Here is a 21,238-nt window from a genome sequence, read left to right as displayed (position 1 = left end):
TCAGATTATCTGAGGGGCTGGCACAAACCCCGTGTTGGCCTTATTGCCAATTATATTAGACTGGAGCTACCTATCAACTTGGGGCCTTCTTCCTTATTTATGAGGTGACTGGTAACAGTAGAAATTCAAAGCTAAGCCCTCATCATCTTTGGAAGGAGTCAACATAAGTAACCCAGAATTTCAGGACACAAACCTCTTATGACAAGTAATCTTCTCTCTTTCCATTTTACAGGTGATTTGCACAAGGCAACAGCAAGCAATGGGCACTTCATTTAAGACAAAAGGCTAAATACACAGACTCTCACAATTCATTCTGGCTTCAAAGATTTCTAAGCCTGGCTCTGGGCCTACTCTTAACTGTCTGTTAACAATCTCCTCTTTGCCAGTAATTGTCCCATGGGGATAAGTGAATGAAGAGAAATTGCTAAGGATTGAGTGGATCTTGGTGATCACTCTGCCCTCTAGTTAGCTTTACAAGAAACCATATATTTCTGGCCATCCACTTGTTGGCAATGAAACTTGGTGTTAAATGGGAGGGCTTGCCTTGTGTGGAGGGTCTGTTTCTGTCTGGATCTCCCAGAGGAGCTGGGAATTACTAGATCTGGACACATGGTCGTGGTTAGATGGGATTAGGCTAAAAAGAGGTCTGAGATCTGGCTGTGGTGGGAGTTAGGAGAGGTTGGGTTTGCTGTTTGATGTAGAACCCCTCACACTAGGACAGTGAGCACTTCTGTCTGTCTTTGCATTCTTCATGATCCAGATGAGAAGTATTTCTATTTTCACATCAATTTATTGCAGCATTGAGTACCCTGTGGGCTACAGACTGAGATAATCTGTCCCTCATCCTGAACCTAGAGGAATGGCCTTTGTCAGAGGAAGTGGAGAGTTCAGTCCCTATATATTTTTTGTTATCTGCAGCTGTTCATCTGACACTGCCTTCTCTGTTTTAGCTTTTCTCTACAGTATTGGCCTTGCCAAAAGCCATTTTGTCATCTCAGAGCAGGATTTTTGACAGTCTTAAGAACAACATTGACAATAGACTAACAACAACAAAAAATCCTAATAACTAAGGCATTAACTAAAGTAAAAGTGATGGGTTTTGTCATTGCATTGTTCACATGCAAGGTGGGAGAAGTTCAAGTTTGCATCCTAGTCCCATCCCCTAGTGTTTGTAGGGTGGATGAATTTTCCAAGGCTCCTTACCTTCCCAAAGAGGGAGAAAGTTATTTCTAACAATGTCAGAAATCATGGGGATTCTGTAGCCATTTGTCAGGGGAGTGACTGTGAACTGAAGGACAGCAAATTCATGAAGATGTAAATATTGTGCATGGCTTGGGGGCTGGTAGGCTGTATCCCAGCAGTGGTACCTCTATAAAGGGGAAATATTTTAGCAGACATGCATAGAAAGAGTGGTACAAAAGCTGGATCACAGTACAGTCTGGGGTAGTTTACTTCCATTTGTACAGCATTTCTGAGTGAAACAATCAGGAGTCCTAAGTTTTAGCAACCTGTTTGAGGAATGAGCTAGTGAGAGACATTCTGAATAGCCATGCATGACCTCTGCATGCAGCTGGGAGGGAGGCGAACGTTCTTGTGCATCATCTTCTTTGACCATTAGGGAAAGGCATTTAAGATGAGCTGTCAGATGGGCCTTTAGAAGCTGAACTCCTCCAGTGGGCTTGTGAGTGTGTGGGCTCTGCCATCACGTAAAGCATGTCTCCAGATACTAAAACTGCTCCTCTTTGGAACTTCTTGATTGCTTTTTCCTCAGATGGTAGTGGGTTGCTGGGGCTGACAGACAGAGGAGGGGTGAAGGAGATGGCCATGAGGGTGAGAGGGGATGGTTGGTTGGTGTGGCTGCCCTTCTGCTGGGAGTCCCTCCCGAATTCCCTGCCATTCTCCTGCTTAGCCTGATAGCTCCTCCAAGTTCTCTAATCACCTTCTTGCTGTAATGAGCCTCTCATCTCACTGATGGAAATCAGGGTATTTGGTTATGAAAGGGACACTGTTAATAACACGATCTCTCTCTTCCCCACTCCATCCCCCACTCCCCCCCCGGCCCCCCTCCCAGCTCTCCACACAATTCTCTCAATTAACGATAGGCAGAAATTAATTTTTCCCCTGGACTGAAACAATTGCTTGGCGGAGGATTGCCAGCTCGGCTCCAGATAGGGACCTTTCCCAGCAGGGCCCAGAGAAAGGAGGAGAGACCGAGGCGATAAGCAGGGCCCTATCAGCAGCCACAGGACGCAGTAATACAAATGTTATCCTTAGAAATGTATTTAAAGAGGATATGTTTATAATTCGAAGGGGATTGTCAGGCTGCTCCCTTCCCCCTCCCCGCAGATCCTTGCTGCTGCTTTCTTCCTTACTGTGAAGTGCTCTCAGGCCTCTGGAAGGCTTGCAGTGCCAGCACCAAAGGCTCTCCTGGCCACAGCACAAGGTAGGAGCAGGGAGTGCCTGTGCTGGGAATGGCCGTGGAAGGCCACAGCACCTGGCACACAAAAGCCAGTGAGCAGGATCTGCTGAAGGGGCAGGGACTTGCAGCACATCTGCTAGGGATGGGAGCAACAAGAGGTGAGGACCAGGCAAATAAACTGCAGAAAAAAAAGCAGTGCTGGGAGGAGTGAGCGAGTGCCTGGAGGTAAGACAGGAGAGTCCTGTCTGGAGGGCAGGAAGATGATGAGTGCAGCCTAGGGCAGGGATCTGGCTGCTGTTGCATGCATCTGTGTTCCAGTGACACTTGTGACTCAGAAAATCTGTCATCCTGGTTGCCTTCTAAAGCGATTCATTTATAGGTGCATAATAGTTCTACGTTTTAAAATAAGCCCTTTGGCCCTGGCTAACCAGCCAGTCATCCTGCAGGGCTACTCCAATGAGTGTGCCTCTGGCTGAAACACCCAGCAAGCAAGTAGAGCATCTTCATCTTCCCCTGGAATAAATAATTGACAATACATCCAACAGGCCTTCTGGCAACTCCTGCTTGCCTACTTTATGCAGAACTGTGACATGCCTTGAAGCTCTACATAAGCCCTGTTCTTATTGTGTACCGATTGATCTTACTGCAACAAGTACACAATTGCAAGATGCAGGGACAGGAGGGAGGAGTAAGAGACACCTCATACTAGACCACATTGGATGGAGCTCAGGCCTCCATCCAACCTGACCTTGAAAACTTCCAGGCTTGGAGACTTTGCAACTTCTCTTCCAGGAAGCAAAGCCTGCAATCATTTTAACTACAAAAGGCATCATTCCAGTCTCCTCCAGGCTTCGTGAGTCCTTGTGGGTGATGCCCACACTTGGCTGTGCTGGTTTGAGGTCTATAGCTTTTGAAGTGTCTCATGTTCTTGCTGAGGGCCAGCTAGCACTCAGTTCCTGCCACCCAACATTAATATCCACTATGTTCCATCCCTTACTAGCATCACTGGCTCCACTGCTAGCTCTCTGCTGCCATGGCAAATGCATTTCTTTTCTGAATATCAAAGCATTCTCAGGAAATTTAGTTGGGTCCCTGAGGCCAACTGGGAGGCTCCTTAATGCCCCTCTGGATAACTCAGAAGCTACTATTGTCACACCAGCAATGGCAGGTGGACAGGGACTGTATTATTATTAGGACTATTCCAGTCCTACAGAAGTCCTTGATCTATTACCAAATCAAGCAAGATTATCAAATAAAATGTGCTGGATAAGAAATTAGTAGCTTCATGATCAGGCTGTCAGTTGCTAGACTAAGGAAGAAGATTCCTGTAATTTGTTTAGTGGTTCTTTCGCTCCTGCCTTGCTTGTGCTCAATTTATCTTCTGATTTGGTTCTTGCTTCTAAGTTAGTGTATTATTAACATACAGCTTGCCATATTTAAATGTCAGTTCCATGGAAGAATCCAAGTACAACTGATGTCTCTTAGTTTATTTTTTTTCCCAAGGAACTTTGCATCTGTGACACCTTGCCTCCCACCTGTCACAGTAATAATCACGTTGGTTTTATCTTGCCTCACATCTTTTATTTACCGAGTACTCTCCACAGCAATTGGGAATTTGACTGTCCACATCAGCAGGAGTGGCACCTTGTACTCTGCCCATAGATGGTCATTGCTCATCTGACTGCTAGCAGCCATAGAGTCTCTGTGAATTCTGGCTGAGGTAGGATCTGCATCTCTATTCAGTGCTCAGCACACCATACTGGAAGGAGGGCAGCCCTCCTACACATGAGGCTCCACAAACATCCCAGTTCCCCTCACTTCAGCTCATTCTGTCTCCAGCATGCACACTTTTCCATTCTCTGCCAGATGTGAAAAGGCAGCCTCTCTGTGACTAGTGAGGCAGAAAGGTTGGAGAAAGTGAGAGGAGCAGTATTAGACCAGAGAAATGTATGGTTTAAAATACAAAACTAATTTATTACTGTTAAGTGTGAAAACCTCTTCTGCTTGCTGTGTGCAAGTGAAGTCTATTGGACTCATGGAGAGATGCTGTGGGCAAACAAGCTTTGAAAGCCAGCCCACACTTAATGGAACTAGCTTGACCCACTGGGAGATTAAAATTCAATACTTACAGACAGGCCATCCCCACTTTCTACATTACTTCAAGTTTATAGCTAGCAAGTTCTTTTAGATATCTCTCCACAGTGTACTAGAGTCACTGGAAATTAAGCATGGGTCTATCACAGGACACTGAAATACTGTGTGAAGGAAGGCCACAGAGCTGTCTGCAGTTGACTGATGTGCTCAAGATCCTTGTGTTGAAGTCCTGGGTTCTCCTCATGCTGTTTGACTGTTGCCAACCTGACAATCCTCAGTGAGATTGTGGAGCCACCTAACTTAGTAGCATTTCCTCATATTTGATAGTAGTAAAATATTCTTAATTATTAGTAGTGGCATACTTGCTACCCAGAAAGGGCTGAGGCTAACAAGAGAAGGCAAGATCCATGGTCTTTATTAGCAGAAGTTCCCATGAAGGCAGTGGTACAAAATGCTAGGAAGATAAGCTAACCTCTGTAAGTGTGATGGGTATTATGGCACTGTCCTCTGATAGCTGTGTTCATGGGGCAGGTATTCACTGCCTGTAGCCCCAGGCACGTGGTAGCCTCCTATATTCTCTACCATCTTCTTTCAGCTTTTGTCACTGGGCTGCCCATGCTGAGCCAGCCTGGTGGCAATCATCTCATGCAGATGTCTGGACTGGCCTCTTCAGTGCACCGAGTGCTTTAAAGCAATCCAAAGAAGACTGTACCAGTTGCCAGGAGGAGGCATGAGGGAGGGTCTTGTCACATGCAGAGCATCCCAGATCCCATTTATTTCCACATTCAGATGCTGTTTTGGCCTGGACAGTGTTTGAAGTTGGGAAACAGCTTTGAATGTGTCTGAGGGGGCATTCTTAGAAGACAAATTGACAGAGCCTGTTAATCACATGAAGGTGCTGGGTTCTGTAGCAAAGACGTGCAGAGAAGGTCTTTCCCTCTGTTTCTGGTAAGGGCTGGATCTCTGAGCCAGGGTACAACTCACCAAACCCACACAGCTTGACTAAACTGACAGCCTGAAACTTTCCGATGGGGCTCTTGCAGCTTGACAGCCAAAGTCTTCAGGAAGTCCTTCCGGGTGGTGGGGCAGGAGGAAACCGTGGCAGCACAGCCTTGTCCACCATGCACTTCTTCGCTCCCTCCCTTTGAGCCCTGTCCTTTCTCAATACTCAGGAAAGATTAACTCCTCTCCGTGCGCCAGAGAAAGTTATTATCATTAATGAAGAATTAAAAGGGAGCAATTAATAAAGGGCCCTTATCTGGCAGTGAGGAGGAGGCTGGACAATGGGAGGAAGATGGAGAAAATGAAAAACAATAAATATGAAGCGTAAAAGGAGGCGAGCACTGCTCCCACTTGTTAGATCTCAGCTGCATCTCCTGAGGGGGGAAGGCTCCAAATTGCTAATTACTGCCTCTGAAAAGACCTCGCTCTGATATGTTTTCTGCTGAAAGGTTCCCATTAATGAAGCAGCGATGATGCCGTTTCCCTTTGACTTGCCTTCAATTCCCTCCCTGAGCTTCCTCCCAAGCCGGGAACAATGAGGCCCTGGGAGCTGGCGGCTCCCACAGGCCTCTCAGAGACTAGGCCGGGGGCAGCCGAGTGAGGGGAGCCGAGCTGGCTGTGAAATATGGAGGGGGGAGATAAGGCAAAGACAGAGGAAAGAGGCTCACTCCCAGGAGCCCAGGGAAAATTTGCAGTTATTATGAAGGAGATGAGACAGATTAAAAGCCCTTGTGTTCTGTGCTGCCCTTTTATTTAGTGGCTTCATCTCTGAGATGAAAGAAGTTGGAAATGACTTTCTCTGCGTTTTGCTGCAAGAAGCTTCACGGCACATTTTTTGACTTTATTCCTCTCTTTGTCTCTTGTCCCCTTTCTGTCTTTCTCTTTTTCCTTTTAACCCCTAGAAGGTTTTGCTGAGAAACACCATGGGACCAGGCAGATAATTTGCTGGGGTAGAGCAACAATCCCTCTACTCTCCCTGTCCTACTGGCCTGTACCTCCCTGCTGCCCGCCACAGAAGAGAGAGCTGGGCAAAGGTTTTGCAGCAAGAGCCAAGCTTCCTCTCCTGCTCACCTTGGAAATGTCTCACAGTGAACATCTCCTCTCCCACCTCCAGGCCCAGCAACAGTTCAGCACTGGTGACCACAGTCTCTGAGCAGGAAAAAGAAACCCCTATGTACAAAACCCAGTAGTGTATAACAACCTAACTGGGGTAAGAGTGCTGAATGCTTTGTATCCCTAGCGCATTTAATGGGCAAAAGCAGTGCTGAGAAGACAGGCCAGTTCCCATTTTCTATGCAGGTTTCCTGCAAGCTGCACAGAGAGTAAATAATTTCCAGGATGAAGTTCAATGCCGGCAAAGGTTCAAAATTAACAGTCACTAGCCCTATTAGAGTGAACCTTCTAAGACAGGAAATACCATAGACTGCTCAAAGTCACACTACCCAAACTGTTCTGTTACCTTTCTCTAACTCCTATTGCCAGTTTTCTTAATTTCCCTGTGCACATCAGTGCTCTTTTTAGGGAACTGCTGCTTAATTCTTGGGACTCTTGTGGTTCCAACAGCCTCACCTTGTCTTTTGCTTTTGTCCTGTCCCTTTCCCAAAGAATTAACCATGTGGACCGGTCTGTGGTCTTGACTCAGGCCAAATGCTGACGTCTGTTGAAATGTGGTTTGAAATGGAAAATGGCACATGAAATTGGACAGGGGAAGTACAGTTTATACCAGTTACAAAACAGTTTGTTGACCAACAGAAAAACAGAGAAGTAGTTGGGAAAATGAAGAGAGAAGGAAAGAAATTAGAGTGGGCTTTTGCTGCCATCTCTACAGGACATCCAAACATAGTATTTTGTGTACATAATTGCTTGACTGGTTTGTTATCCTGCCTGGAATGACAGTTAGTACTGAGTGCTTGAAATGAAGGGGTAAGAAGCTCTGAAGTGGATGTTTACAGAATAACCTTCCCATCAGGGGAGTTTCTCTCTAACCCAGACAATTTGTAGCTGGTTTATATCCTGAAGCATGAAAAAGGATTGCAGCGGTGAAACAGGATTAGATTTTAGGAAGGATTGGCTCTCAGATCTGAGAGTAAAAAGAAAACCCCTGTATTAGAAGTAGGAGGCTGGGAGAAAAACAAAATACTGCAGACAAGTAGGGTGACTTACTGCCACTGAAAGTGTTATCAAAAAAACAAAACCACCACCGAAAAACAAAGACAGAATTCTACAGACAGATTGGTACACAGAAAGTAACTTAAATGAAATCAGCTATTGGAAACAGGATAAAAATGATTTACCTAGTGACTGGTTTTCTTCTTTTAATATTCCTTTTCCAAGGAAATTTCTCAAAGAATTTAAAGGTAATGAAAGTGTTGAAATGACAGCTCAGACTGACATAGACGGCTAGTTAGAGAAAGGGCATGTAGAAAGCTCCATGAAGCAAAACGATGACTGTCCTTTTGAGGTGCAGGAATTAATAGCAAAGTCGAATACTTGCTTATTTTTAAGTATCTTGACAAACTAGGGAGGGTGCCAGAGGACTAAGGAAAAGCAAGTGCTGTACCAGTCTTTGAGCAGGGAGCAGGGAAAGGCAGTGATCTTGGCAATTATCACCCTTTCAGAGTAACTTCTGTTCCTGGTGACATGATGGAATAAAAAGAGGCAGGAAAAAAAGTAAAAATACAAAGGATAAGAGAACTATGAGCAACAAGCAGCAGCATGGGTTTATAGAGAACACATCACATCAGACAAACCTGATTACTTTCTCTAATTGAATTTACAAAATTAGCGAAGAGATTGCCACGAACATCGTATACCTGAACTTCAGCAAAGCCTGACACTCTGCCTTGAAAAACAACTGGTATTGGCTTGAACATCAGTGCAGCTGCCCGAGTTAAAAAACAACCCGACAGAATAAACAAAGGTGGAAGAGGGGAAATAAACAGGAATGCTAAGCAAAACTGGATGGTGGCTTTACTCTGATGGCTGTGTAAAGTGAGAGGAAAAAGGGTGCAAGGCTGAAGGAGAGTACCACTGTGAGGTGGTAATTTAGGAGATAACTGATTTCCATCCTGACACGCACAATTAGAGTGACAGCAGCGACACAGAGGAGTTTGAGTACTGGGAAAAAAAAAAGAAAAATGAAGGCAACTAAGTGGTAAGCACAGGGGGAGGGCTGCCCCCTGAGCAGGTAAATGATCTGTACTGGCTCCAGCAGCGGCACCAACGGCAGCGTAAACCGACGGAAAAGTCATCCACACGCTCGCAGCCTGGTCTGAGGAGCGGGGCGGGGCTCTGCAGGCCGGGAGGCCGCCGTGCCGATCGCAGCGGCCTCCCGGCCGGGCCAACCCGCCCCCGCCCCGCCGCCGCCGCCGCCAGACCCGCCCCCCAGGCGGGGCGGGCGAGGAGGAAGTGGCCCGGGGAGGCCGGAAGCGCTGGTGACGAGGGGGTGGCGGAGCGGGACGCTGGGCGGTGAGTGGGGTAGGGGTGAGGCCCGGCGGAGGGGCGGCGGGTGCGGGAAGGGGAGCGGTGAGGGTAGGGCTTTCCCGCGGGGTTGGCTGGCAGAAGCGCCGGCTTCTCCTCAGAGGAAGGAGGCGGTGGGGCCGGGTACCCTGAGGGCGCTCGGACTAAGGAGGACGGCCTGCGGCAGCAGGTGCTCCACCAGGCTGGAGGTGCCGGTGTTTGAGCCCGATGGGAGGTGGGGAGAGAAATCCCACTGCTGTGACAGACGGGTAGGGAGTGGGAGGTGGTGAGGTGGGGGATTTGGCCAGGACTTTGGGCATGGCACACTGACAGCCCTGAGTGGAAGGGGTCGGATTTTTTTGTCAGTAAGCGTTGGGGCTCAGTCTCATACACCCTGATCTAAGGAGTACAGGGTCCTGCATGCCTCATTTTCCCCTTGAACTGATGCCGGCTTGCAAACTACCTGTTTTACCGTCTGTTTTACCCTTAGCATTGCTGCTTGTCTACTTTTCGGAAGACTTTGTTTACTGAGCAGGCTAACCCTTCTCTGTGGCTTACTGGCACCAGTTAGTAAACTAGTTGCAGGCTGTCATAACCTTAAGATGTATAATACAGCATGTTGCTTCAATGTAAAAGCTGCAACCTTAGGGCCTTTTCAGACAGAAAGCACTTGACCCAGCTGCTGCAATATCAAGATCTCTGCTACTGTGGTTAGGGAAATTATTTAATCCTTGCGAAAGGTGGGAGTAAGCGTTAGCCCAGGAAGTGGCTTGTGTTGGGATCTCCCAAAGCCTGTGACTTGGTTAATGTGACCAAGCTGTAGCATGCTGTAGGCCGGTGGCATTTGTGTCTGGTGCTAATTGCTTGTTGTCATTTTTTGTAGGCATTGCCAATGGACGAACTGGTGCATGACTTGGCCTCAGCCTTAGAGCAAACCTCAGAACAAAACAAGCTGGATGAGCTATGGGAAGAGATGGCCTTAAGTCCACGGCAGCAGCGGCGTCAGCTTCGCAAGAGACGAGGTCGTAAACGACGCTCAGACTTCACACATCAGGCTGAGCACGCCTGCTGCTACAGCGAGGCTTCGGAGTCGAGCTTGGACGAAGCTGTCAAGGATTGCCGTGAGGTGCTGACAGCCAATTTTAGTGACTCTGATGACATGGCAGTGGTCAAACGACACCCAGCTCTCAGTGCCACTCTGAGGAGCAAGCAACACTCGTGGCATGAGTCAGACTCCTTTACAGAGAATGCACCCTGTCGACCTCTCAGGCGCCGACGGAAAGTGAAACGTGTGACATCTGAGGTGGCTGCCAGTCTCCAGCAAAAGCTCAGGGTGTCAGAGTGGAACTATGAGAGGGGCTGCAGGTTCAAGTCAGCCAAGAAACAGTGTCTTTCACGCTGGAAAGAAAATACCCCTTGGACGTCATCTGGTCATGGCCTTTGTGAATCAGGAGAGAACAGGCCCTTCCTGAGCAAAGGTGGAAGGAAGGAGCGGATGGAGTGTGAAGCTGATGAGCAGAAACAGGGCTCAGATGAAAACATGTCAGAATGGTGAGATCTTGGTTTCTTCCTTGTGCTAGTCAGGTGGTCACTTCTCGTGCAGCTGCTTGTGAATCCTGTACCTTGCTTTTAGAAGTTCTTTTCAGAGTTATTCAGTGCTGTTCTCTTTTTGAAGAGAAGTATCTCAGCTGCTTCTAAACTAGCTTGCTTTCCTTTTAATGCCATACTGATGACCAACGGCACTTCCTTGAAAAGTTGGCAAGCTCATATGTTTTGGCTTTTGTTATACAAGGAGCCTTCTGAAGTGTCTGTGGCCCTGCAGCTGCTACAAAGTGGCATGCTTGTGGCCTAAGGTTTGGAGAGCAAACTCTCGTGTTGGCACTTGTGTTGCGTGATTGATATGAACTGATCTCACTTCTTCTTTTCAGAATTTGCCATAAGTAGTAAGAGAGAACAGATCAGATCTCCCTTAGCGACTGCTAGCCCTCTGAGCAGTTACTGTGTGAACCTCAGTCAAAACATCTTGTTCACAGTTCTGCATCTCTGCTCTGGATCTGGAGTAAGGTTTTGAAAGGCTCACTATGGGGCTAATGTAGTGAGACGTTAAAAAAGTTGAGGGAGACTTGCGTTACTTACAAGATCAGCCTGTGCAGACAGCAGAGTCTGGCATGCCTTCGTGTCCAGTTTTGGAGACTTTTGGTGAATTTCTTGCAGAATCTCACGCAAGAGATAAAACTGAGATGTGTAAATGTTTTGGTTTGAATTCATGTGTCACTCTGGGAAAGTTTTTCCCTTGAGTGTAACTTTTTAAATTCTCCTTGTGGAAGGTTTGAGGTTATAAAACTGCTTCTGTATGAAGAGGTTGTTTTTTTTAGCCTAGAAAATAAACAACTACTGAGAATCAAATGGAGATTTCTTAATGAATGGTATACAGAAAGTGAATAGAGTAATTTTTTTGCTCATTATATTGTGTAAGAAGAAGGAGACAGAGGAAGCATTAAAAACAAGAAACAAAGTAGTCTTTTCCATGAAACATGAGTTTTGGGACTCTACTGTGCAACATTGCAGAGGTAAAAAAAAGGAAGTATGTCCAAAAGGAGGATGTGGACCATACGTTTATCAGGGGTTGTTAAGCATAGCATTCCAGATGGAAGATGTGGCTCAGAAGTCCTGGATCTGCTGAGTATTAGAAGCTTAAGAAATATACAGAGGTAACAGACAATCTGTATTTGTCATGTTCTTGTATTCTTTCCTCAAGCATCCACCATAGTAGACCCTATCAGACAGAGAACAGTGGATTTGGAATGTAATTGTTTGATCCAGTATAATTGTTCTTCTGTTAAGGTTCATTGAAGTGTTCTGGCTGCCTAGCTTCTGCAGTTTGTCATAGTGGACAGGTGGCACTTGTGTGTCGAGGAATTTGTGGGTAATAGCTGGAAGTACAGACTTCTCCATGGTATTGTCTGGGAGGCTGTGAAAAGCATAGTTTGTAGTTCATCCTCATTGTCTTGATCCAGGGGACCACTGTTGCATTTTTACTGAGTTGGTGTGCTATGCGTGTAAACATTACAGGGTGGAAATAGGAAAAAAGTGGCCATTTTTTTTCCTCCTTAAAAAAAGCAACAGTCATTTTTTCATTTTAAAAATTGGGTACAAAGTGGGCCTTTTCAAGAGACTCCTGGATGCCTTTTTTGCAACTCATTGTTAAAAGCACTTTTATCTTTTCAGACTTATTTGCGTGTAGCCCAGGAAAGGGAATGTGCTGAGAAGCCCCTGAAATGTTGCGTGTCAGTGGTGATGGGCTGAGAGATACCCTGACTTGATGTGGCAGTGATGGACTGTGCTCCTTGAGGTTTTCTTTCCACCAGTCAGTCTGTTCCATCATGTCAAACCTGAACTTAAACCAGATGGATTTCATCCAGCCTTTATTTGTGCCAGCCTTTGAAAGAGTAAACAAACAGCTTTGTCTGGACTGTTACTTGAGGACCATGCTGGGAGATCACTTTGTTCTGTCTCACTTGTCCCTTGCTCTCAAACTAATTATTGTGCAAGCATCTGCATCAAATGACATTTACCATCTGCTGCCAAATCCTTGTGATTCTCTTTGGAAAGCCAGAGGTTAGAATATTTGACCTCTCCAACACCCCATGTGTGATCTGTGCTATGACTCACTAGAGAGGGTCAAAGTTGGAAAGAGATACACATACAACCCTCTTCACTGTAGAGTATCCCTCACGGCAGTGAAGGATCATGTTTTGGTCTCTGCTGGTCTAAATATAGCACTTTGCTGTTAGCAGCAGAGTGAAACTAGCTGTGCTTACCTCATTCTCTCTGTGCTCTAGCTGAGCTGTTTTCTCTGGTACCATAAGATGCTGTACTTTGCACAGATGTATAACAAGGGCATACCCTGAGAAAAGGAAAAGAAAATCAGATGCCTAGGAGAGGGAGTAGTATGGCTGCCATCACAAGCTGATGGGAGGGAAAGTGACTGATAGGGCTTGTGGGACTTGGAAGAACTCTCTGGTGATCTGGTGATTTAGGAAGCACTTTGGGTAGTGAATTGGTTCTACTGTTACTCACTGCTCTAGCAGTGAGGAGTGTCACAAAATTAGGCAAACTATTTTGTTTGTTTGGTTTTAGGCAAACTAATTTGCTTAATTGTTTTTCCTCCCCTCCACTGGCACTTGCTGTTCTTTGTTCTGTAGGAATGCATCTCTGGAAATGTGATAATACCCAGGCTTTTCTCTGCTTTCTGGAAGCCTCCTTATCCTAAGCCTGATCAAAACTGTACTGTGTTCAGTAGATACACTTCCATCCACAGAGAAAGCTTTGGATATGGATCCTATAATGAGGAAGTAATTTTTATAGTTTACTTGTGGGACTGCACCCTGGACTCCTCCCAAATGAAGATGTGCTGCCTATTGTGGTTCAAAGCCAGCATAAAATCAGATCTTTGAAATTGTTTGCCAAACATGGCAATACACAACCCAAGCTGAGAGGGGAAGAATGCAGGAGCATGATGAGGAAAGGGTGATGGTTCTAAATTGGGTAATGATGTGACTCAAAGCCTCATCTTCTGTGGAAACAACAGAAGCAGCACGTGGTCTTAGTTTAAGTAACCATTTGCATATTTGTGCAAAGGTAGCAATTAACTGCTAAGACTGTGAGAAGTGATGTGCCCTTCTGTTCCTTAATGCTTTGGGATTCCCTCCCTCCATAATAAAGCAAAGGCAAGTTACTTATTTGATTACTGAAGCTCTTTCTCCTGGTGGTCTAAGCTGAGTACTCCCAGAATGGTCTGGGTTTGGCTTGAGGGCAGAACAAACCATAGTGCAAGAGCTGTCTGAAAAATCTCTTAGAAAGATGTGCTTACTATTAAGAGATGTGTAGTTTGTCTCATCTGCTCTCAAGTGTCATAGCTCTTAATGTGACTTTTTCAAACTGAGGATTATACTGACCCACCAATGCTGTGTGGACTTCACTGCCTTGAGGCTGATGTATTTGTTGTGATTTAATACTGCTTATGCAGCTAAGCCCCACTCCCTACTCACTCGCCTGCAGAACTGGAAAAATGAGAAAAATTGTGGGTTGAGATAAATTTGGTTTAATAGGTAAAGCAAAAACCATGTATATGCACAAGCAAAGCAAGACAGGGAATTCATTCACTACTTCCTGTTGGCAGGTGGACATTCAGCCATCTCCAGGAAGGCAAGGCTCCATCATATGTATCAGCTACCCGGGGAGGTCAAAACACCGTAACTGCCAACTGTTCCACTCTTCCTCCTCTTTTCCCCCAGCTTTTATTGCTGAGCATAAAGTCTTATGGTGTGGGATATCTCTCTAGTCAGTCGGGGTCAGCTGTCCTAGCTGTGTTCCCTCCCTGCTTCTTGTGAGCCCACAGTCTGCTTGCTGGCAGTGCAACCCAAGAAACAGAGGCGGCCTCTTCAGCACCGTTCAGCAATAAGTAAAACATCCATATGTTAGCAGCGCTGTTTTGGTTGCAAATCCAACACCATGCCATAGATCTACTATGAGGAAACTATAACTGTATTGCAGCCAAACCCAGTACAGTGTTCTGGCCTGGTTCTGTAACCAGTGGGCTGTACAGTTCCTTTACCCTTGGGAACAGAGCCATTCCGATGACAGCCTCCAGTGGCAGTCAAGAGCTTGGCTATGCTGATGAATTGGAGGCTGGTCTGTCCATAGAGAAAAAAATTCCTCTCTCTTGGAAGGCAAGTGACAAAGACAGAGTGTTCAGCTTCCCCTCCTTCTCCAGCCCGGCCTGACCTTCTGCAGCCCCTCGGTGCCTCTTGTTTTCTTATTTTTATAGAAAATCAATATCCCTCCTGACACAAACAGTAGCTCAGGCAAAAGAATAAATGGGGGAAACCTGAGATCTCTGTCCATCACCTCTCACTTTAACTCCCTCAAACTATTTAATTATAAGCATGCTTTGCTCCAGGTGTTTGCCACAGTGAAATTGCTAAATGAGGACCATTTTAACCAAAGATTGGGTGATCAATAACACTCTATAGCAGTAGCTTGTTGGATCAATAGCATTCATTATGTCATGGTTAAGGTAAGTAGCCTCCTTTGCAAGTGGAGGTCATTAATCAGTGCTTACTGGACCTGCAGAAAGGCTTATGTAGGAGTGTAGTTTGTGTTCATCCCTGAAGTGTGAAAAGAGTGGTGAAGAGCATAAGGTCTGTGAAATTTTGCTTGGTAAAGCACTGGCAGTGGTGTGTATCTATAAGGAACTAGAGAGCTCCCAGTACAACAGGATGCTTAAAGTACTACTGCTATGATCAGGAATCTTGATGATGCTTTTTTCTTTCTCAGGCACCTTTCCTCTGAGGATGCTAAAACCCTTACGAAGTAGTCACTCAATGCTTGCATCTGCTGCTTCCAAGGACTGTTAATCCAGGCTTTCAAAAGGGAGAGCAGACACGCTAAGATTTGCACAGGGTCGTACAGTGAGCTGGTAGGAGAGCTAGGAGTGAAATGAATGACTCATGGTTCTTAGTTCTTGGCCTTAGTTGATATGGTATGTATGTGGGAGGGTGAACAGGTAGTCAAACTCTAATGAATTGATTTGGAATTTGATATTAATTTATATATTGAAATGTAGGGATGATATACAGACTGTTGATCCTTTAAATGACCTTTATACAATGATGAAAATGCAGAGTTTGTAGGTAACCCAATATGAGGAGTTGATTTGGCTGTGCTTTAGAGTTTGTCTTCTAAGAGAAATAATATGCTCACAATATGGAGTTTTATTATGTGTCTGCAGTTCTTTGGGTTGACACATCTTGTGGTCCCTCATCCTTTAGAGGGGTCTCCATTTGATAGCAGTGTGTGATAGGATCCAATTTCCTTGGAAAAGAGAGACCTAGGGTTGCTTTCTTACAGTGTGCCCTGACTGGAGGTTGGTTCTAGTGCTGAGTTGCACCTGACGCTTTCATCTAAGGCCTTAGTGCTGAGTGGGTGAGCAGTAAGCAGTGTCTGCTTGTTCTGATATCTCTCAGCTAAATCAGAGGAAGTATTGCTTGAAGTGTCCAAGGAGTGAATTAATATCAGTGCTAAAGCCATCGGATGCTTAGGTCTGACCTGAGCATGTACTTACGCTACAAATATTCATCCAGCTTTACGGTCAATTAATGGCTTTCTACACGTTAATTTCCAGTTTAATTCTTTGGTTCAAGAATTAAGTCTTCTGTAACTGCTCCTGCAAATGCAAAGTGTGCTGTAATGAGGTTGCATTTAGCAGCAGCAAGTCATGCTGTGCTAAGGTATTTAGCTGAAGTGTTGTGCATGCACCAGCTGCTCTTCCCTCCAAATAAAATACATTTGCCATAGATTGCAGGGCATGGTTCTGTACCCATGTCACCTTTTGGAGAAAAAGTAATCTGAAAGTAGAAAAACTCAGAGGATTTTCAGTAGCTATAAGTTGATCCAAGGAAAGAATTGTTAACTGCACATAATTTCCTAGTGAGCGTTACGGACAATGTCATAGTTAGGTTATTAATTCTAGTACCCAAGGCAAATGCCATTGTATTAATTACTTTTTGGTAACTTAGAACTAGACTGATACAGGATTCTATTTCTAGTGGTGCAGCATTGCTAGGTTTTAACAGAAAGCAATTACGTCTCATGCCAGAGTCAGCAATGCAATTTTTTGTGAGATATGTAAAGCATTTTGGGCTCAGAGAAGCCAGTAAAATGTGATCAAGTGGGGTTTGGTTTGTGTCTGCTGCGGTTTTAACAGTGGGGCTTTGTTTGTTTCTGTTGCAGTGAAACCAGCAGTGTGTGCAGCAGCAGTGATACTGGCCTGTTCACCAATGATGAGGGCCGCCAAGGTAATGACTGTCTGTGATTTTTCCTTCTGTATTGCTGCTGATTTTTGGGGGTTTTTTGGGGGGTAAACTTTCTTCACAAATACAAAGGAAAATCTGTGACTGAAGAGGGACAGAGAAGGAAGTATGGGAGAGAGGCCAATGGCTTTGAGGGGCTAGAAATTAAGAAATGAGATGAGGACTACAAAAGTGTGATTTTGATAACAGTACACTCTTCCTGCTGAAATACTTTGTGTATGAGATCCATAATATTTGCAGTATAACAATCTGCTGTTATGGATAGGCACAGAAATACAAGAGGAGTTCCAGAAGTCTCCATAATGAAACAGCAGTGCTTATGATTTGTTTATATGAGTCTTTTAATTGTTGTCTACATACCATTAGTGCCTGAATCTGTTAGTTGTTTTCTCTGTGGGCAGGAAGAGAAAATGGGGGAAAAAAATAGTCTATTAGTTACTGCCAGGTCATGTAAGAACTATGCTAAGACAATAGCAATATGTGATAGGATTTATTTCTTTTTATACACATTCCTCCCTTATACTTTTATTCATTAGCTGACTCTAGTATTTTCACTATGTATTGAAGAAATGGTTTCTTAAGAAGTTTGAGTGTGGAGTGAACTCTGGTTTTACTTATCAGTGACAGCAGTGTCCAGTTTAGGAGCAGATATGGGGTAAGTGTGAAAGAGGTACTAGGCACAGAAGCACTCAGAACTGTTATATTTGGCGCAGGTGGAATGTGACCCTAGAGACTTGTAATCCCGCACCACCTCTGCTGATGTGCATTCTCATTTTGTCACATTTCACAAGCTAAGATTTCGATGAGATCTCTCCTGGGAATATGTGAGAGCTAAAGGAAGTAGTATCAGAAACTTAGGAGGAAATGCTGCTTCCACTAGCTTGTTACTAACCCAAGTATCTGTGTGAGGCAGCATGCTAGCAAACAGGCTTACAGGTTTTCCGATGATGTGCTAGGCTGTGGAGATGATACGTTGTGGTCTTAGGTAGCTCTAATACTTTTCTTTTGAGGATTTCACATACCAGCTTTGGCCATTGGTGAAAAATAACTGTTTCCAGCCTCCCATCCATCAAAAACAAGAGACAAGTCAAATCTTTTGACCTCTCTTTCTGCTGATGACTGTTGTGGGGGAGCTGAAATTAGTGAGTGCTTGCATATCAGGTAATGAAGCAGGGTGGTGACTGAAGTGGTGAGTTTTCACTTCATCACCTGAGGCAAGATTGGTATAGACTGGATAGTGTGTGTGTATGTATAAATATATAAAGGAAAAATGTAGATAAACACCTATATATACGTATACACACACACACACACTTGTCTATATGGTTGCCCTATATACTTGCCCTGGATTTATATGCTATTTTAGACATTAACTTTTGGCTTCTACTGTTAGTAGAATATTTAATGTACAAGAGCATATAGAATATACTACTAAAATAAATTAATCAAATCCAATGACAACCTTTCCTGTCCAGATAGTAGAAGAGGTTTGATATTCTAGTCATCATGCCTTTGTCTGTTCAAACAGTTTTATACTGTAATAGCTTTCTGGCCAAGATGGTTTAGTTTACAGTTAATGTTAAAAAGAGTAAAAAAATGTTGTTGCACTTTGAAGTTAAACAAGAAACGTCTCACTTTGCTTTTTTATCTCAGCAACAGCTCTCCACTTCAATGAGGTGGAGAGAACACAAAACTTTTGGTGTGTGTCACAGATCATCATCTTAGAAACAGTTTTCTAGTACAATTCCAAACTGAATAATGGGAAATTTAAAATAGCAGTGAACTTAAATTGAATGCAGTTTCCCCCCCCTCCCCCTCCTTTTGAGGTTATGTCATGTAACATTTGTGCAGTTGCTAATTAAATAGGTTATCTTTGCAGTTCCAGCTACTAGTCCACTTGTGTGAGCAGAGAATGGTCCTAGTTTATAATTAGATTGTAAGTTTTCTGTTCGTTTGCTTGTTGGGGGGTGGTTTTGTTGTTTTGTTTGGTTTAAATGCATTGGGATCTCTCACTGCAAAAGTTACTGTGGTATCAGCATGATGATCCTGGTTGTCTTGTGCAAGTAGTGATTTGAAATATGACGGTGCTATGCTCATGTGTCCGAAAACTGGAGGGATATTTTGTACGCAAATTCTGATCACTTAGAACTATCCAATATTACCTCGTTTTAATTTACTATGATGTGGGTAGGGATGTTTATATTGTAAGATCTATTTCTCATGAGCATGGTAGGTCATCTGAGAGATTGCAGAAGTGAAAAACAATGTCAGAGCTTTGGGGTGAAGTGCTCTGTCTGTCCTGCCTGTGGCACATTGGAGTTGGTTTTGGGTATTGCTTCTGTTACAGCATTCTTACTAAGATGAAGTTGTTTTTTCTTGTGTTCTTTTTGTTGTTGTTGTCTTCTGTTTGGCATTGGGTTTCTGCTTGTTTTTTTTCCTTCTGGCAAAGTTTGTGGGTAGGCACAATGGGCTTCAGTCGGGAATAATGTAACTTGGTGAGGAAAAGACGAAGGTTTTTTTCTTGTGTTCTTTTTTTTTGTTGTTGTTGTCATCTGTTTATTTGGTTCTGTTGTGTTGGTGGTGGTTTTATTTTTCTGGCTAGGTTTGTGGTTAGGCATGATGGGCTTCAGTCAGGGATAATGTAACTTGGTGAGGAAAAGACAGTAAGTGGAGAGAGACGCTTGAAGTGAGACTTAATTGCAGGCAGAGTTTTCCCTGAGTCAAGTGTGTTTGTTTTTTAAGGCCAGGCGAAATACCTTGCAATTGCTTGGGACTGTTAGTTAGCTGTACTGCTGAAAATCAAAGTGTGTCAGGGTCTTTGGCCTCTTCCTGCTTTTTTCTTACACTGTTCATGTGCTACTATTCTCAGGGAGTTTCTAGCAAGGCAGGTTTGCCATGAATGATGTCTGATGGCAGTTCAGTTTTAGACTGCAACTGTGACAGTTGCAGTCTAAAATTAATTACAGTGACCCTGCTTTGTGGAGGCTTTGGTCATGAGTTCTGTTGTTGCTGCTGGAGTTTTCCTGAGGATTTGTAGTTCTGACAGATTTTAAGGAATTTTGACTGAGAGACTCACAGCATGGTCAGTGCTTACAGAGTGACCATTTCTGATGGGTGCATTCTCCTCTTAGCTGCTCTCTTAAGGGACTAGGGATCTTTCTCATCAGTGAGCTTGCTCTTCTTGCTTACTCTGTAAGCCTGAGCTTCTGTTTTGAAGTCTCTCCAGTGACAGCCTATAACGTGTAACAAATGATTGGCCTCTACTTCTGTCACAGTAATTACTTCAGAGAAAGGGTTCTGCATGAGACATTACACAACACTGAACTAAGGTTGATGAGATTCAATTGCAACAGAGTGCTAAAGCTGCCCTAGGCAGGTCTATAAAGAAGGCTTTGTTCTATAGGGAAATTCTGGATACTGATGAATTGGATAGTTTAAAGCATTTACTGAGGCCCTGTAGTTACTGCAGATCATTGAAACAGAATACAAATATGAGGCTCTTCAGGAAGAAATTCCTAATGAGCCTTCAGCTGTTTCACATCCAGAAATGCCTACCTGTAATATTTTATGGGGCTGTCACAGGCCACATCGGTGTTAATTGTGGGTAATTCTGCCCTATTTCTTTAGGAGATGATGAGCAAAGTGATTGGTTTTATGAAGGAGAATGTGTTCCAGGATTCACTGTCCCCAACCTTCTTCCCAAGTGGGGAGCTGACCACCGATCTGAAGTGGAGCATATTGATTCAGGCCTTGACAAGCTCTCAGATTCCGCATTCCTTTTGCCCTCACGGCCAGCTCAGAGAGGTAAGGTCCATAAAGAATGTTAAGTGTTTGGAACTGTTGATGTGACCAATGGAGTAGATTCTGTTCAAAACACAGGGGTTTTTTCATGTTCCAATTAAAAATAGCTGCACTACTGGAGAGGATACTGAAGTACTTGTACCAGCTGCCCACGTTCTTGAGTCTTTTGGGGTTTCTTTTTGGAAACAGGGATTTTATTTGATTTCTGAGTAAACAAATACCTAACTCTTGCAGAGTGAGAAACGAGACAGAGGGTCTGATTTGACACCTGAACTGCTTTTCCTGGTGGTTCTTTCAGGAAGAATCTTTTGTGTTCATTGCTCAGTTTCTCTGGGTTTGGTTTTCAGGATTTCATGCTCGCCTGAATCGCCTTCCAGGAGCTGCTGCCCGGTGTCTCCGAAGAGGTCGGAGGAGGCTTGTTGGCAAGGTATTTCTTTTTGCAGGTTAATAGTTTTGTATTTCCAAGACTGATCAGTTCTGAAGTACTATTCTAAGATAAGCAAGGGGGTTTTAGCAGTTGAATTTTTAGTGGGAAGACAGAAGAACAAAAGAGGTACATGGAATAATGCAGACCTGAAGCCATTGACTA

At 44.4% G+C, this 21,238-nt stretch overlaps 1 protein-coding gene across 8 annotated transcripts in view; it reads left to right on the top strand.

Annotated features, from left to right (window-relative positions):
• Positions 1-21,238, top strand: part of GPATCH2L (G-patch domain containing 2 like) — a 74,837-nt gene that overhangs the window by 34,804 nt on the left and 18,795 nt on the right. For 6 of the 8 annotated variants that reach the window (XM_054162012.1, XM_054162011.1, XM_009909360.2 and 3 more), the window contains exons 2-5: positions 9,858-10,525; positions 16,769-16,833; positions 20,476-20,652; positions 20,997-21,076. In XM_054162012.1, coding sequence (XP_054017987.1) covers positions 9,858-10,525; positions 16,769-16,833; positions 20,476-20,652; positions 20,997-21,076 — 990 coding nt within the window. Of the gene's footprint in view, positions 1-8,897; positions 8,984-9,050; positions 9,165-9,857; positions 10,526-16,768; positions 16,834-20,475; positions 20,653-20,996; positions 21,077-21,238 lie in introns of those variants that run through there. The other 2 variants (XM_054162009.1, XM_054162010.1) reach the window with 2 other exon arrangements.

Source organism: Dryobates pubescens, chromosome 5 (genome assembly GCF_014839835.1).
Source record: "Dryobates pubescens isolate bDryPub1 chromosome 5, bDryPub1.pri, whole genome shotgun sequence".
NCBI lineage: Eukaryota > Metazoa > Chordata > Aves > Piciformes > Picidae > Dryobates > Dryobates pubescens.
The sequence above is the reverse complement of the archived record's forward strand: the minus strand, read 5'-3'. Positions and strand labels throughout refer to the sequence as shown.